Source organism: Colletotrichum acutatum, assembly GCF_030867785.1.
Source record: "Colletotrichum acutatum strain CBS 112980 chromosome Unknown BDZ83scaffold_17, whole genome shotgun sequence".
Lineage (NCBI taxonomy): Eukaryota > Fungi > Ascomycota > Sordariomycetes > Glomerellales > Glomerellaceae > Colletotrichum > Colletotrichum acutatum.
The window spans coordinates 284,760-299,989 of record NW_026849011.1 but is presented as its reverse complement, the minus strand read 5'-3'; the positions used below and the strand labels follow the sequence as shown (position 1 = coordinate 299,989).

The 15,230-nt window shown below is 54.1% G+C and overlaps 2 protein-coding genes across 2 annotated transcripts; one reads left to right on the top strand and one right to left on the bottom strand.

The window, feature by feature from the left end:
- Nucleotides 1–9,168: 9,168 nt before the first annotated feature.
- BDZ83DRAFT_648718 (uncharacterized protein) lies at nt 9,169–11,040 on the bottom strand (the record flags this gene model as incomplete). The annotated part of the gene is made up of 3 exons (XM_060510211.1): nt 9,169–9,530; nt 10,547–10,727; nt 10,999–11,040. The coding sequence occupies 3 exons, from the start codon at nt 11,038–11,040 to the stop codon at nt 9,169–9,171; spliced, it is 585 nt and encodes a 194-aa protein (XP_060368511.1).
- Nucleotides 11,041–12,265: 1,225 nt separating this feature from the next.
- On the top strand, nt 12,266–13,172 carry BDZ83DRAFT_609296 (uncharacterized protein). Its single transcript, XM_060507523.1, has one exon. The coding sequence runs from the start codon at nt 12,503–12,505 to the stop codon at nt 13,049–13,051; it is 549 nt and encodes a 182-aa protein (XP_060368510.1). The 5' UTR covers nt 12,266–12,502; the 3' UTR covers nt 13,052–13,172.
- Nucleotides 13,173–15,230: the final 2,058 nt, after the last annotated feature.

The following is a 15,230-nucleotide window of genomic DNA, read 5'->3' as shown; positions in this document are numbered from 1 at the left end:
AGAATCAGGTCTAGAGCAGAAAGGAAGACTCAACTCAGTCAAGTCAGTCATGTCAGTGTGTTCCATCCCAAGCAATGTCAGGGTGTCAGGGGTTCTGAACGTCTCTTTGCGGCGGTATCTCGGTACGTAGCGGAATGTACAGACGCAAGACTCCACGAGACCACAGAACCAGAACGGAGAGAGCGCGGAACAGCAGTACCAGCAAGCGCAAGACGACGGCAAGGCAGTCACGGGTGCGCAGGAGACCTTCTGGGACGGGCAACGACACTGGGATACGTACAAAGGGCACCCCAAGGGCCCAAGGGAAAGGGGTTGACGAGGTCCAGAAACTTGTCGTTCGGGGAAGTTCGGTACACTGCCTGGACGGGGCAAGGCGTGGTGGCTCCCCCGGAGTTCGAGAGGGGGGCCCAGGAACGTGAGTTGTCTTGACTCTTGCTCTGATGTACTCCGTTCCTACCGCAGTACCCAGAGAGACATCAGCTCCCTTATTCTCTTCATGAACCAAGCCTAAAGGGGCATCATAGGGCAATTGCGCTGAACCCCATGCGGCAACCCAACGCGCAATTTTGGAAGCGCGGGTGACCTAGTATACTTCCTCTTTTGGTGTAGCTCGAGCCTCGACTCACTAAGCTTCTTTAGGCAGTACTCCAGTCCGTCGAGGCGGCAAACGTCGACGGTCAGCTGTCTGCTCTCCCCCTCTCCGTTCCATCCCTCCACGTCTTCCAACTCCAGGAACGAAAACCTTCAATTGGGACCTGGGGCCTAGCCCAGCTCAGTCCGTTGGGATCCACGTTCAGCTCCACGGACGCCTCGCCCACGGGACCGTTTGGGTCATGTGACGGGAGGCTTCTGGCCGTCTTCGTCGCGGCATTGCCAATCCAGGCCCATTGGATTGCCGCATTGCATCCCGTCCGTCCGTCGTTTGTTTTGTCACCGTCAGCACCTCGGCCAATCCAGACCAGACTACTCCGTAAGGAACATGCCAATTCAGTCTCCCTATCGCGTCTCCGTCACGGTTCTGGATCTCGGGGGCACAGAATCTTCGTACGTACGTTCAAAGGAAAAAAACGGAGACCTTGCTGTGCGGAATACGGGGTTTCTGTCACCAGTTCTCAGTGGCTAAGTCGTCTGGCCGAATATGCGCCGCGCCTCATCTCCACGTTTTCCATCGAAAAGTCTCCATCGGCCTCGTCTCGACCTCCAAAGACTCCTCCACAGAGTCCACATCTCTACCCCCGTCCGCTCCTCCGTCGCGCTTTTTCCGTCAACCGTCATTCGGTACCTGACCGAAACACCCGTACACTACCCAAAGGGGATAAGCCAAAGATCTGCTACCCAAAGAGGCCTGGCGTGCCTCCTGGATCTACCGTCCTACCGGCACTGTTCCCCTTCTGGCACCCTCACAGACCGCGACGGCCTAGAACGAATGCAGCCTCGACAGCTCGCTGCCATTTACAGCGATTTCCGTCTGGTTAGTGGTCACGAGCCGCCGTGCCTCTTCCCGCCGAAACGGATCGCCGTCCAGCGCGAACCGTGAAGGCAACGTCCATCAACGCCCTGTCCCTGTCGGTCCCTGTCCAGCTGCTCATCTGCCCTGCGGCCTCGCTGCTCTTCTCCGAACCTGGGGAGGCACTGGAGGGGGAAAACACTTGTCCTGCCAGAGAGAAAGGGTCCCTGACGGACTGACTCCTTGAGCTGAGAACGGCACAACGGAGGTGACAACGCACAACGAGACCACCAGAAGAAACGCTCAACTCGACTGGTTCGCCTGGTTCTCTGCTGTGCCCGTGACTTCGGACCAACCCAAACCGACGCTTTCTCAATCTCTGCTTCGAGGCTTAGGTTGCCCAACCCTTCCGTCGGGACGACCGCCAATCGCTTCCTCGGAAACCCCCCAATTGAGTCTTGACGTTCACCCAACTGGGGCCACCAAGCAGATGCCCTGGTTCCGAACGTTCCAATTTCCCCAGCATTTGTTCCCGTCCCTGAAGCCCGGATCACGAGTCGCAGGTGTCGCTGCAAATACAGTGCCCGTTAATTGGATTGCCATGGCATTGTCACCACGGGGACAGACTTGTCGCAGCTCCTCTTCCGCTTCGAGCATCTCCAAACCTACGGATACCACAGCCGCGACACTCTTCGGGACGAAATCCGGTCTGCTACGCGGAAAGACAAGTATAGGCGCAAGATTGAAGGGAGAACATCTTTCGGCAACTCGCAGTGCCCGTCCGTGTCCACGAGACTATCTCTCATGGCGGCTGCATAGCCCTCGATAGTGTCGACTGCTCTATAGTGAGCTGGCACCATAGCAGTTTGCTTGGGCCCGGACTCGCGACGGCGACAAGGTCAATTCGTCGTCGCCAAATTTGGTTGCGGACGAATCGGCGACGGCCCGTCCTTCAGCGCTGACACGGCGATGTGACATGCTCTGACCCCCTTGCTGGCTTGCGACTTTGCTGCTTGACTGGTTGCGGCAGCGCGTCTGCGCTCGCCCCAAATCGACCTCGTGATGATGTCCATCACTTAGGTCATCAACAAATCCTGCCGCTTGTCGCCTGTCTGCCGCCTGCCCGCTGTCCGCCCACGAAGCTCAGCCCTCGTGAGGCGTCAGTAATGACAAGGGACGCGATAGTAACAGTCATCCCCAATGTTGATCGCAAGGAGGCATCCTATCTACAGACATGCACATCAGCCAAGCAGTAACTTGGAACCTGGCATCGATGATGAACACAACCGCCTTGCTTGCTCATCGTCTCATTACTTACCCCGCGGTTGGTTGCCAAAATGTCATGGGATCCAGTATTCATCAACGGGCTGGACAGGGGGGTCGGAGGGGAACAACAGCTAGATGGGCGCTTTGTGGGCTCTCCCGCGCCCCGGAATGAGTTGTTCTTCTTGCTCACGAGAGACACTTATGCCAACTCAGAGGTCAAGAAGAAGAAGGGCAAGACGTATGCAGTCGATGTCAGAAGGTATGGTTGAGACTGATCGATCCTGAGGGACCGACACAAGCAGCGTGCCAGACCTTCGTTAAGCCTTCGAGGCTTTTTGGTTCCTGAACCAGGCGAGACATTCGTTCCCAAACTCTCAAGCCCCGGCATGGGTAAACTGGTCACCAGGCCCCAAAAAGTGCCTCGTCACAGCACCTGGGGGAACTTCGGATAGGCTGCAATTGGACCCTTGAAACGTCACCTTTCCTCCAATGCAGTTGCTGGAGACTGGCGTTCATCTCACCGTGTTGGTGGTCACTCGTCACCACCTCGCAGTTCGTTTTTCTGCCACTGGACATCAACAAAAGCCCTACGATTCAGAGTTTCAGGCTTTCAGGCTTTGCTCATGGTCCATGTGGTTTACTCATCGCGCAATGACCGCCGCTTGTTTGACAACTCACATTTTCAACTCTACGCAAAAAGCAACGTTTGTCGTTCGATTGGAACCTTGCTTGACAACGGTTTGGTCAAGTGACGGGTTGCCTCTGGAAGCCCAAGGTCAAGCCAACGCCGGCACCCACGCCTCATTACCATGAAGCAAACACCGCAGCTCGGGGGGCTGAAGCCACTGCCACTTTTTCCCTCATTTCCCTCACTCTGAAGCCGCGCCACGTCTGGCATCACGGCGACCATCAGCGCGGGATGCTAGTTCTGTGGGAGCACCCGTCCGTCCGTCACGGTTGGCGGAGCGGTCAATACCCCTACTCTCCGTGGTCATCTGTTCACCCTTGACCCAGGGTGACTGGAGGATTCTGACTTGCCTATCTCGCTGTATGCTTGAATGTTGAAGCCCGATGTACAAGGCACTTTGATACGGGGTTTCGGCGCCATCGTCGATGGGGAGAGCTCCGCCCTCGTCAAGCCCAAATTGACAATGGCAGAGTACATTATCATCTGCCAGGGGTCGCTTGTCGTGAGCACCGTCACCTTGGTGTTCGCTTCGCAGAAAACGGTCTCCGGGGGACCACGATATCGCTTCCGCGACCATCTAGCAGTCCCGAGGCCGCGGTAGTCATACGTCGTGCGAAGCTAATGGGAAATGGACAGGCCCTACGATCCTGCTCCAACTCACCCCCGACAACGGACCGAGAGACAAAACGAAAACCCGCGAGTAACATGGTTGTGAGAAGACGCGAGTATGGTGACGATCATACGAGGCAGGAGAAACACGATATTGTCCTGGCCTTGTAAAGATATCGCTTGCGCATACGACAACACGCGACGCCGAAGCCAACGGCGCCGTTGGTGCTGGGGGAGAAGCTTTCACGAGGAATTAATCACTTTGATTCTTTCCCAAACTCCCGGGTGCCGGTGTGCATGGGTTCTAAGATGAAGAGCACGGCGCAAGCCATACTCGAACTGGGTACCCGGTGAGCATTCCATCGAAAGACCGATGGCGCGACGAACAATTGTTCGGTGCAAGTTGCGCCCTCGAGCCGGGGGGCATATCCGTACGGGATAGTGTACTTCGTACGAAATAGACATGGCCAAAAAAGATGAGACGGCTTGGTTCCAACAACCCGGATTATTGGTATCGTGGGATTGTCAGGAGTGTCGTTAAACTAACTGGACTGTTGGTTCTCCTCCCTTTCCCTCCCTCGGCTGCGACTATACCCATGGTGTTGCGAGTTGTTGCGACAGGCAGGCCGACGGGGGGATGGGTGAAAACCGATATCCCATGGGCCATGACCCCATGCCATCATTCACGAAAGGACGGAGCATTCACCTGAAGTTGGCCTCGGCCGGAGGTGGAAGGGGGGGGGGGGAAGCGGCCCGGTTCTGGAAGGCCAACTGATGCATCCCAATCAAATTGACTTTGCTACACCTGGTCACCGGTAGAGGGATTGGGAAGGCGATAAATCATACAAAAATCCCAAGAACCGGGGACGGCGTAGACACTCCACCACTCATGGTCCACTGCTAATGTGGTTGGTTGGGCGCTTCAGGAAAACCCGCACACCTCGGCCTGGCTTGCGGTACTTCTTCGCTTCGCCGCACACAAGCACACCAGGCCACCCAGGTTCCGCCCAGGTGAGGAGAATGCCTGTGAAGGGTGAGAAGGTGTGGGAGTTGGAGATTGGAGAGGGGAAGGGGAAGGGTGTGGTTCTTTGGGCAAACGGGTCCAACAAGGCATCTCCAACGACGACAATTGCGACATGGCCCTCTGACTCTCTCTGTCTCTCACTCTCTTCTTCTCTCAAAGGTTCCCAGGGGACTGGACGACGACACCCATGATGAGACGAAAATGGCCGGGTCCCGGGTTCACACTTGACTTTTGACCTCACATATCTGATTCTCCTTTCTTCGTCTATTTCCACTAGGTCGCTGTTTGCGCACGCCTTGTCGGCTACTGCGAAATGATACGTCGCATCGGCCGAGAGATTGGAACCTTGGCCTCGGGAGTATCTGGAGCATAGAGTTTGTGCCTAGCGATCCCTACGGCGCGCCTCCAGCTCCAGAGATGGTGGGAAGCCACAGGGTGATTGATAACATCATCGCCAGCATCTGCGCATATAGATACAAGTACGTAAGGGCGAGAGAGAGGGAACGGGACCAAATAGCAGAGAAGGAGAGAAATGGTGTGTGTGCCTCCGCCATCCCGGACGCGATGCAGGGGGTTGGTTTGTCAATCGGGCTTCCACAACGGGAAAGCAATGTGGGGGGCGGGAGCCCTTCTCAGTCGGCGGCGGACGGGGCCGCTTCCGGCGCGCTGGGCCCCGAAACTTGTGTGAAAATCTGTCTGTGAAGCAACTCAGGCTCAGGAAAGGAATTGCGGAAATTCCTAGGCCGCCCGCGGCCGGATCAGCTGGTGATGTCCGAAAAAGCAAAGATTTGGGGAGCGAGCGCAAGGTCCGTTTTTGGCGCCGAGATAGCGAGGCAACTATTCGTTTGGGCCAAGGCGAAGCTGACTCGATTCGCGGTCGGTACGGAGTAGGCTTTGTTGCAATTATCGGGCTTGGGATGCGCGGGATGTAGGTAGTTCGCGGATTTCGAGAAATGCTTGGTGTATTGCGAGTCGACTGCTATCGCGGCTTGGAGGGCGTTTGAAACATCACGATCTTATCGATTTCCGAGTCGACGGGGACGTTTGCGTGTTTGTTTTGCTTTGAAATCTTTATCCGTACACCGGACTTGGTGTCACCTTATGCTGAGACTTGCATCTCGTTTCTGTTTGTTGCGTTCAGTCGTTCACTTTGCTTGATGAGGATCGTAGTATGTTTCCCACGGGCTGTACTACGTGACTGAAGGCGGCGGTCAGATGCGCAGAACGGAATGCGCGATGGAAAAGCCCAGCGGCGGCTCGCGGGCCGGCGACTCTTCCGTCCGAAAAGGCATGGGGGATGGCGAGCCCCCCCACGCGCGGTTGGACAAAGTGCCCTTCCCTCCCTGAGTCCCCTCCCAATGCTCTCAGTGCAGAGAGAAAGAGAGACAGAGTGTGTGCAAACTACTTCCGGCTCCGGGGTTTGCGTGCCCCCCACGCGCAACAGCTTGGTACGGATACCTTGGAGCCATATGGCATTGGCAGGATGGCATTGGTACCGTCGTGGTAGGCTGTAGCATATAGGCTGCACACCAACTTCTTTCGGGACCCCTGGGTTGTCGGGTGGGTTGTTGGTTTGCATGTAACCACACGGGGCTGGCTAAAGTCACTGTTGTACGTAGGAGATTTGCAAACAGGCGCGGACACGCAAAGGCGCACACACATGCAGGTCTACCGGCCGGAGAGGTAATCTAGGCGGTGTACGGGGTACGGGGTGCGGTGTACGAGGATGCTACGTGACGATGGAGAAGGGGTTTGAGAGAAGTGAGGCTTCTTATCTTGGGTTATGGATATCGGGGGGGGGGGGGGGCTTCTTTGCTTTCTTCGAGAAGGTTTCTGGCTTGGTGAGAACTGGGTTGTGTGGTGTAAGCCGGAGATGCGAAAATCTGGTGGGCAAGGGGATGATGTATCATGGGAATGATGGGTCGTTTTCCCAGCTCTGAGTGGTCTTGCGCGTGGGGGGAGACAGTCTCGAGTCGGTCAATTTTTTGATAATTGCCGCCGCTCATCTTTTTTTTTTTAATTGTTATTAATCAAAATGCTTCAGCCCTCAAGACGTGGGATATCCAAATTCAACATGTCCCGCGTTTCATGCAATAGTCCAAGCTACGGGGTGTGCGGGTTTACTAGGCTTCTCTCGACACCGAGGGATTGTTCACAGATTGGCAAGGATACTAATCGCTGAGAAATGGGGGAGCTGATATCGCCCTGGCCGTGGTTATGTCGATCACCTTACCTTGGTCCTCAGTAAGGGGAGGGGGCGGTCGACCAAGTATCGACTTGCTATGCCTGAGCGCCGTGTTGTTTTGCGTATCAGAGGTGTTGAGCAGTGGTATGGAATTGTTTGGTCCAGTGAGGACGGAGAGGGGATAACACGTGGGGAGCGTGAATTACTGCGTTATTGTAAGCTACTACTATTATTATTATTACTATTTGCAAAATTGTATCAGACTTTGCTTTTCTGTCGTCGTTTACCATCGTTCCTCATTTTTTGCGTTATTTGGTTGGTCAAGTTTAGATAGGTCAACTTGCGGATAACGACGTCCCGCCGGCTTGGAAGTTCATATCGCATTTAAATCGGCGTTTGACGCGGGCAAAAAAAGACATGACTTGTTTCTATCACAATTCACAAGATCCTGCCTCATTTTCTCCTCTGCTAGCATTTTAGGTTTTCAAAGGGGGCCATCAAATCATGATAAATCTGGAAATCAGTTTCAGAGAATGCATGCAAAGCTGAATAGCCACTACGGATACCTCACAGATGCATTCACGTCGTTCAACGGGGTGGCCCCGTTTCCCGACGATCCGGGGTTGCTCTGGCACTTTACCGACGATCTTTCAGCAGGAGGCAGACGTAGCTTTCAATGTCCATAGCCCCGTTCGGCGTTTGGCGCGCAGGGAGGACGGGAAAGGGAAAGGCGGCACCTGAAGCGGCGGCGGCGGCGGCGGCGGCGGCATGCGGCAACGGTAATGGCAACGGCAACGGCGTATGACCTTGCATTTTGATAAAGTGACGATCTTTACTCATTCTTTCGTCGTGGGTTATGACAGCTCCCGATGAGAGAAGCTTAACGACTAGTAGACTCCATGTGCGCAGATGGATAGAGCGAAACGGGATAGAGTTGGTGATTGCGTCCTGCGTATAGGCGCGTTCACGGTTCCGCCCATCCCCATGCTGTCAGATTTTGTTTCGGGAATGCTCAGCTGACCTACCCATCTCGTCATTTGTGACGGCGAGTCGCGCGGGACAGGCCTGAGTTTGTCTCCACCCGCGGAGAGACTGGCGAGCTTCCCCGGATGACAAGGGGGTCTTGGGCATTGGCTTTTTTCCCTTCTTGGGATGTGTCTTTGCGGTTTGTGTGGGATGTCATTGGAGGAAGTGGTTATTTTGAGAGAGAGGGGAGTTTGGACGGGGGCTTGGAGCATTCTTTGGGGATAGGATTGCAGCGATGTTGGAGGGGAATAACTCCAAACGGCGAACGGCTTTTCTTTGGGGCATTGGGCATGAGCAGGGCATGCAAAGCAGGGTAAAATTCGATGAGGTGCAGCTGGGTCCGCGTCCGCGGTACGGACGTTATGCGCGTGACGGCAGACCGGAGACCGTTGCAACTTGTTGTGTAGGAGTGCGTCGTTTCTTATTTTGAGTCAACCGTTCTTCTGGGGTTGCGACGTTGGTGGTTGAGATCAAGGGGCGCAAGTTGTGTTTGTGAGTGGTGTGGGACGTATTGGTTTTGGATTCGCGAATGGCTTCGTGTCGCTATCTCTGGGCCTGTGTTGTTGTGGATAATCCCCAGTAGCTTTCCGACAGACGACATGCTTGAACTCCTCTTGAGCAACAGACAAGCCACGACAGTTGTGTTTGGGGGATGCTGTATTGGCGCAGGTGACGTTGCCATTCACTCGATGTCCGGCCAGAGCATACGCTCAAACCCCAGTTCCAGACTTCCAGCCATGTTTGTTTGCTTTTTATCAGACAACTGCCACGCTGGAGGAAAGCCAAGACATGGGGAACCGGGGAGTCTTCTCCGCGGTAGTAGGCTTCATCGTCCCGGTTGGACATCGTTTGGGTTGATTGTCATTCAGGCGGTTGATAAACAATAGTCGACTGTATCTGTGAATACCATTGATCGAGAAATCTTACGGGCAAATCGGTGATGATGATTCTTCAATGGCAATAGAGCACGGCTTGGTGCAGTAGCAGCATGGCTTATCTTGGATATGAATGGTTCGGCGGGCAAGTTCTACGGACGTAATGTGCGATATCCTGAACAGGGTAACTTGCACAGCTGAAATCGGCATCAATCTCTTCTCACCCTTGGAATCAAACGGGACGGGGAACGGTGAAGGCTGAAGCATGATGACAATCCTTCCCGCAGGTCTGGGGTGTGGGAGAGCGGTGAGGGCGCATGCATATCTATTTCTATAGCACGATCTATTGAGATCCAATGCAATACGTTTGACGCGATGCGATACGATACGATATTCCATGCAAGGTTTTCCTGCACGGTACATGTAAGGTAGGGGAAACCAGTTACAGATGTTATCCGTACCTTATACAGTAGTGGCGGAAGATCGAAGCCAGCAACGCGCGCGCGCAGGTTCGTTTTCCTGCAGCAGCGGGAACCGGGGAGGAGGTAAGGGGACGGACGGAGAGGGGGGGCGCGTCAACGTCCGGCGGCAGGCAAGCGGGCGGACATATGAGAATATGACGCGCGGGTCGCAGTGACGGCCACGTCGGCGTCCGCCATGGCGGGGAGCGGTGTAAGTTACAGATTTGCTTTGTTTCCAGTTTGATCTTGTCATTGGGAAGCCTTCTATAACCTGGGGCTGGACTGCTGGCATTTACTACTTTTATTCCGTTTGACTTGTGCTAATTATTTAGATAAAATAATAATAAGAAGAAAGGAATAAAATTCAAATGTATAGATACCTATCGCCGGTGAAGGTTGAGTGGAATTTCTTCCTCAACGGCATATGTCGCCGCTTTGCGGCTTAAGACCTCCCCGCAACGTTGTGAAGCCCGACATGTCACTGATGCAACAAGTGAGATATATGTCACCAGACCTAAGCCTACTGTCTCGAATGTGCGGGCGGCGTGTACGGAGGGGAAGAAGGGGAGGAGAAGACGAGAAGTCCGATATTGATCGGATGGCGGCGGGCCTCACTCCTCCGCAGCCTCTGCTTGATTCATGTTCAGCCCACGAAAGGGCGGAATAAACAAGCCATCTACGGGAGGGCTGAGATGCGCAACGCCCCGCCACGGCTTCACTCGGCCCCCCAGAGTCGGGCTGGCAGGCAGGCGTAGCAGGCAAGGCGGAAAATCCGAGCCCTGTCTTGTGTAACTCGGTCTTCCCCTCTCACGTCAGAGTCGTGGCGTCTGGATTAGGAATGAACGGTTGGATGGCAAATGTGCCTGGTGATCAGCATGTCCAAAAAAAAAGGAGAAAAAAAAAAAAAAAAAAAAAAAAAGCAGGACCAAAAACTTTGAGCCTCGTTCAGCCGAGATTTTACTTACTTTTTTTCTCTGAATGTCTTGCACTTTGTAGCTGAGTCTGCGGGTTCTTGAGTTCGAACGTGGCACTGGCTTCTTTTCCCTTGCGGCCCTCGGCGCGGCGGGAAATGATCTGCGGCCCGGAGTCTTGATCCGGCCTATCACGCCTCTGGAGAGGCATGTAGACGTACTGCAAGCCGTCGAGCTATAGAGAAGAAGTCTGCGTGTACGGTTTACATGTATAGTCGACACCTGTCAATGAGGATGAATCGTTGAAGCTAGGGAAATGTGGCGGTGATGGTGATTGTCGGCGGGCTTGGCCACCCTGCAAGCCACCAAACTTTATAGTATCATCAACCATTGCTGGATTAGCGCCACCCGACCAATCGCTCACTGTGAATGAATATCTAGCCAGGGGTTGCAGGGAAATTCATCTTTCACGCCGTTGGATCCAGATCTGACTCTGGAGGACTTACATATCGTGACTCGAGACTGAATATCTTGACTTTGGGAGGCATGAAAGGGCTTGTTTGGGGTGTTGTAGAACAGCAGCTGAAGTGTCATTGATGGACGGTGATTTGATGCAGCTAGAGTTAGTCCCTTCTTCTATCAGTTGTCACCTCCCGAGGGGGATATTAGTGAACCATGGAGGCAGCACTGCTCAAACTTTTAGCGTTTGCATCTAGGGATTAGTCGTCGATAGACGTCTCAATAATTTGCTACTGTTGCTATGTTGTACACGTTGCTGAGTCGTTTGAGAAGCATCGTTTCCTGTGGTTCACCACGATGTGTTGGCGATCGCAAACACAACTGGGGGGGTTGAAGTTTGAGGCACACCAATAATGGTTTCTGGCGCTAGTAGGTACGGGGAGATCAGTGTCGCTTCCCGTCCAGGTACGTCTAATTACTGCGTAACTTACGGCCAATGAAATTATGTCTATCAAGGCATCTCGATGGCTGCCACACTAGTTGCTTCATGAATTATTATCATTGTAAGAGTCTTTCCTATTGAGCGATGTACTCGTATCATAGGTGGCTAATCGACATGAAGACTCGTCAAGAAAGACTCGTGACGAAGCTCGGTTGCACTTTGCCTGCCGCAATTACGTAGACGCTTGTACCATGGGAGGTCGAGACTTTGAGAGACTGCCAGATTGGCGAGAGACCAGCTCTTGGGAACGGATCTTGAAGTGGCCACGGCGTTCATCGATGATGCAAATAGTTGGGGTAATAAGAGAACACCGAGTGGTTCCCGAGCTGATGATCTGCAGTACTCTGGTGGTAGCTTGAACATGTATCCGTATGTTTGCCCGCATTTCTGTAAGGTACAGCGATTCATTGCATCAACAATGGCAAAGTGTCAAACGTCAATAGACCCAGATCGAGAAGCCTCATGAATGCCACATGTGTCATTGTCGTTAAACTATAACGTCAATTGAATATCACGGGTTCACCGACAGGAATTCCGTTGACTAAAATGAAAAACGGAGACCCAAATATTATTTTATTTTATTCTGCGTCACAAGACAAATCGTTAGTCTGAGTCTATTAAATCTAATATTTGAAAAATAATTATCTGTCAAATACTCCAAGCTGGGAATGTTGACCACATAATAAGCATGAACACGAATCTCACCGAGTGACCCCAGCTGAGCCCCTTCATGAGGGGCGTGTAAAGTGATATGAGACGAACATGGGCAAAAAGGGCTGCGAAAGCACGGTACTGGCTGGATGGAGTGGTATGGCCAAACATTTCTTCTTCTTCCTTTTTACCTAGTAGGTCTCCCAGCCCAAGCATCCGCGCATTCCTCACCCACTCATCCGGACCTCCTTCACCTCGGCCGGAACGCTTCCCCGGACGGGAAGGCCTGCCAGGGCGTGGCAGGCCTGGCGAAGCGGCACGCACATCACGCACACCACCACACACATCGAATCTGTGTTTTTGAGACAAGCTTGGGGTCACATTCGGCCGGAAGAGGCATGAGCAAATCTCCTGTCTGCCTATTTCTTTCCCCCCTCATTCGCAGGGGTTCTCTGTCAGGTTTGCTTTGGAGGGTAGTGTCAGGAACGCCTCTTGCGTCGTTGGGAAGGGATGTTTCGTACTTTGGCAGTTTGGGGAGGGGTGGTGGACAGGTAGGCAGGTATTTTGGCCGTTCTAGATTCGGCCGGCTGCCTATGCGCCGGCAGCATCTCTGCGAATCTCTTCGTCAACCCCTACGGATGGATACCCACGATTTACAGACTCTGTTACCGATGTTCCCGCGATGCGCGAGGGTACCGATGGACGCCGTGGATCTGGTCAGCTGTCATTTATCACATTTTGGAAAGAGTTTTTCTGCGGCTGTCATATTCCCACGCAAACCCGTAACAAAAATAATACCCAAAATCGAAAACAGCACCTGGGCCGCGGGACTCGGAGGATCCATGCCTGAGATGGAGGGTCAATCATATCCATCCACAACCATCGCCTGCCGGACGGGCAAGAAAAGAGTCAGACACAACTACGTTGGAGGTTCGTTCGCAACCTGAGCCAGTAAGGGGACATTGAGAATGCACACACCAGCTAGTGACCTCCAATTCTCCACTATCGAGAGATCTCTCAAGGGCGGCGCCGGATGCCTGTTCGGGGGTTCTCATCGAACTGGGGTAACCTGATGGCATTTACATGTGGTTTAGTTCTCCTCTAGCCAGTAGAATCCCGTCGCTGGATCCGACGGCCGTTGATCCGTAGGCCGGTATGACGGAGGGGGTAAAAGAGAGACACGGGCGTTGTCTCTGCCTTCGAGACAACGAGGACCTGGAAGTCCGATGGGAGAGCCGCGGGGGAGAGACCGAGAGACTAGACTCACCGTGACCCCTGTCACCTTCACTCGAGCGCTGGCCACACACCAGCAGCCTTCAGGCATCCTCAGTTATCTATGTTCGTTCATCCCGCGAGATGAACTGAATGCGAGCTGCTCGCCTTCAGACCATCAGATATCTCCTAACGTACCGATTGCTGCCCGGCTCTTCCTACCATCGCATCGCGCGCAAAGACACACGCGGCTTTTGCCTGTCAGCATTGCTGCAGAGCGACCTTTCATGTTGGAAAAATCTGTCATGTCGGCTTCTGTCATGCGCGCTCGCGGCAGCGCATGACAAGCAAAAAGGTCTAGATGGGCAAATAGACCCGTGGTCTACGCAGGCAGCCTTGTCTACACTGAAAGTCTCCAAACAAAACGTTCTGTAGCGCACCAACCACGACAGACTTTCGCGGAGGAAGGGGGGGGGGTCCAAGCACGCAAGAGACCGGCGCGTCGTTCGGTCGCGGGGCATCGCCCGGGAGCGTAAAGCAGTCCCTGTTCACGACAAGGACACGGCGGCCGAGTCGGTGCTGAGACCGAATCAGGCAAGTGTGTTCGTACGGAGGAGTAGGAGAGGAGGAAGGAAAAGGTGTGATATTGCCCTGCCCGTGCTTGCTACAGCCGCGGTGGTCAATTCCAGCCCGATAGCTAAGGAGGCCGGCTGTTCTGGCCTCGTCTATTCGGGGTCCAGGAACTATTTTGCGATACGGGCGAGGCCAGCATTCCTGACCACGTCTCCTATGCCTTTTTGCTCCCTTTCTCCTCCAGAGTGACGGACCTCCACTCATCGAGTTGATAAGCCGTCTTGTATCCTCGGCGCTTGCTCAAAGGCCCTTTGGCTGCTTCTAGAGTCTAGACTCACCGAAAGCCTAGTTTCGCATTGCGCCCTTATCCACTTCCCCTTTCGTGTATTTGAGTAACACGAGAATGCTTGTATCAACGTCTGCGGATAGCACGGAATATTAGAGCGGGAGTCGAGGCATCGCGAGCGTACGGAGCATTCTCCAATTCTTTCCCCTCCCACGTCCATGAACGCGCGATTACCGGTAGCAGCTACTGGCATGTCCGTCTCTTCACGTGATACTACCTAACTGTTCAGGAAACACCGGCCATTGCAAGTTGCGAGCGAGGCCACCGGGGAACCCACAAAATGGCCGTTGTGTCCCCGGACGGAGGATCGGATTCTTGCACGATGGTGGCAAAACCCGCTTACGCCCAGCCCCCTCTCGTGCCTCTGAACCCCGCGACTGGCATCGTTTCGAGCGAGGCAACAAGGCTATCAAAGTTCGGATCTTCGTCTTTACTGGGGCTGGTGGACAGAATCGACGGAAGGAGGGGCTCTCGCCGGCCCACGGGGACCGAGAAACGCTACAGCAGATGACCTCGTTCACTCCAGATGAGAGGATTCACCAAAGTCGGTAATCATCTTCACGTGTTTCGGTGGGCAACAAGTGATGTGCGCGCGGTCTTTCAGATCGCATGTCCATTTTCTGGGGACAATGTTGCGCAAGGCGCATGATCAGCGGTGGTCCCTGAATGGGGCGGCGATGAACGTGGAGAGATCGTCCGGGGAGGATCATTTGGGGTCCTCCTCGGGAAAAAGTCAGATCTGTGAGGTGAAGCGAGACATTGAGCCTTCACGTCGAAGTTCTAGCCTCGAGAAAGCGATGGCGCTGGCGAGACGTCTGGATGTTTGACCGAAAGGCATGGCTATGAACAAGCGCCAAACCTCCTCAGGAAATCACCCTCCGGAGCTTTCACCTGCGCCGGTGGCCCAGTTGGCGGCGGCCGGGGGCGCGGCGGTTCCGGAGTGGTAAGCAGCGTGACATTTTCTGCAGCCTTGTTGCTCAAATCATGCGGCAGAA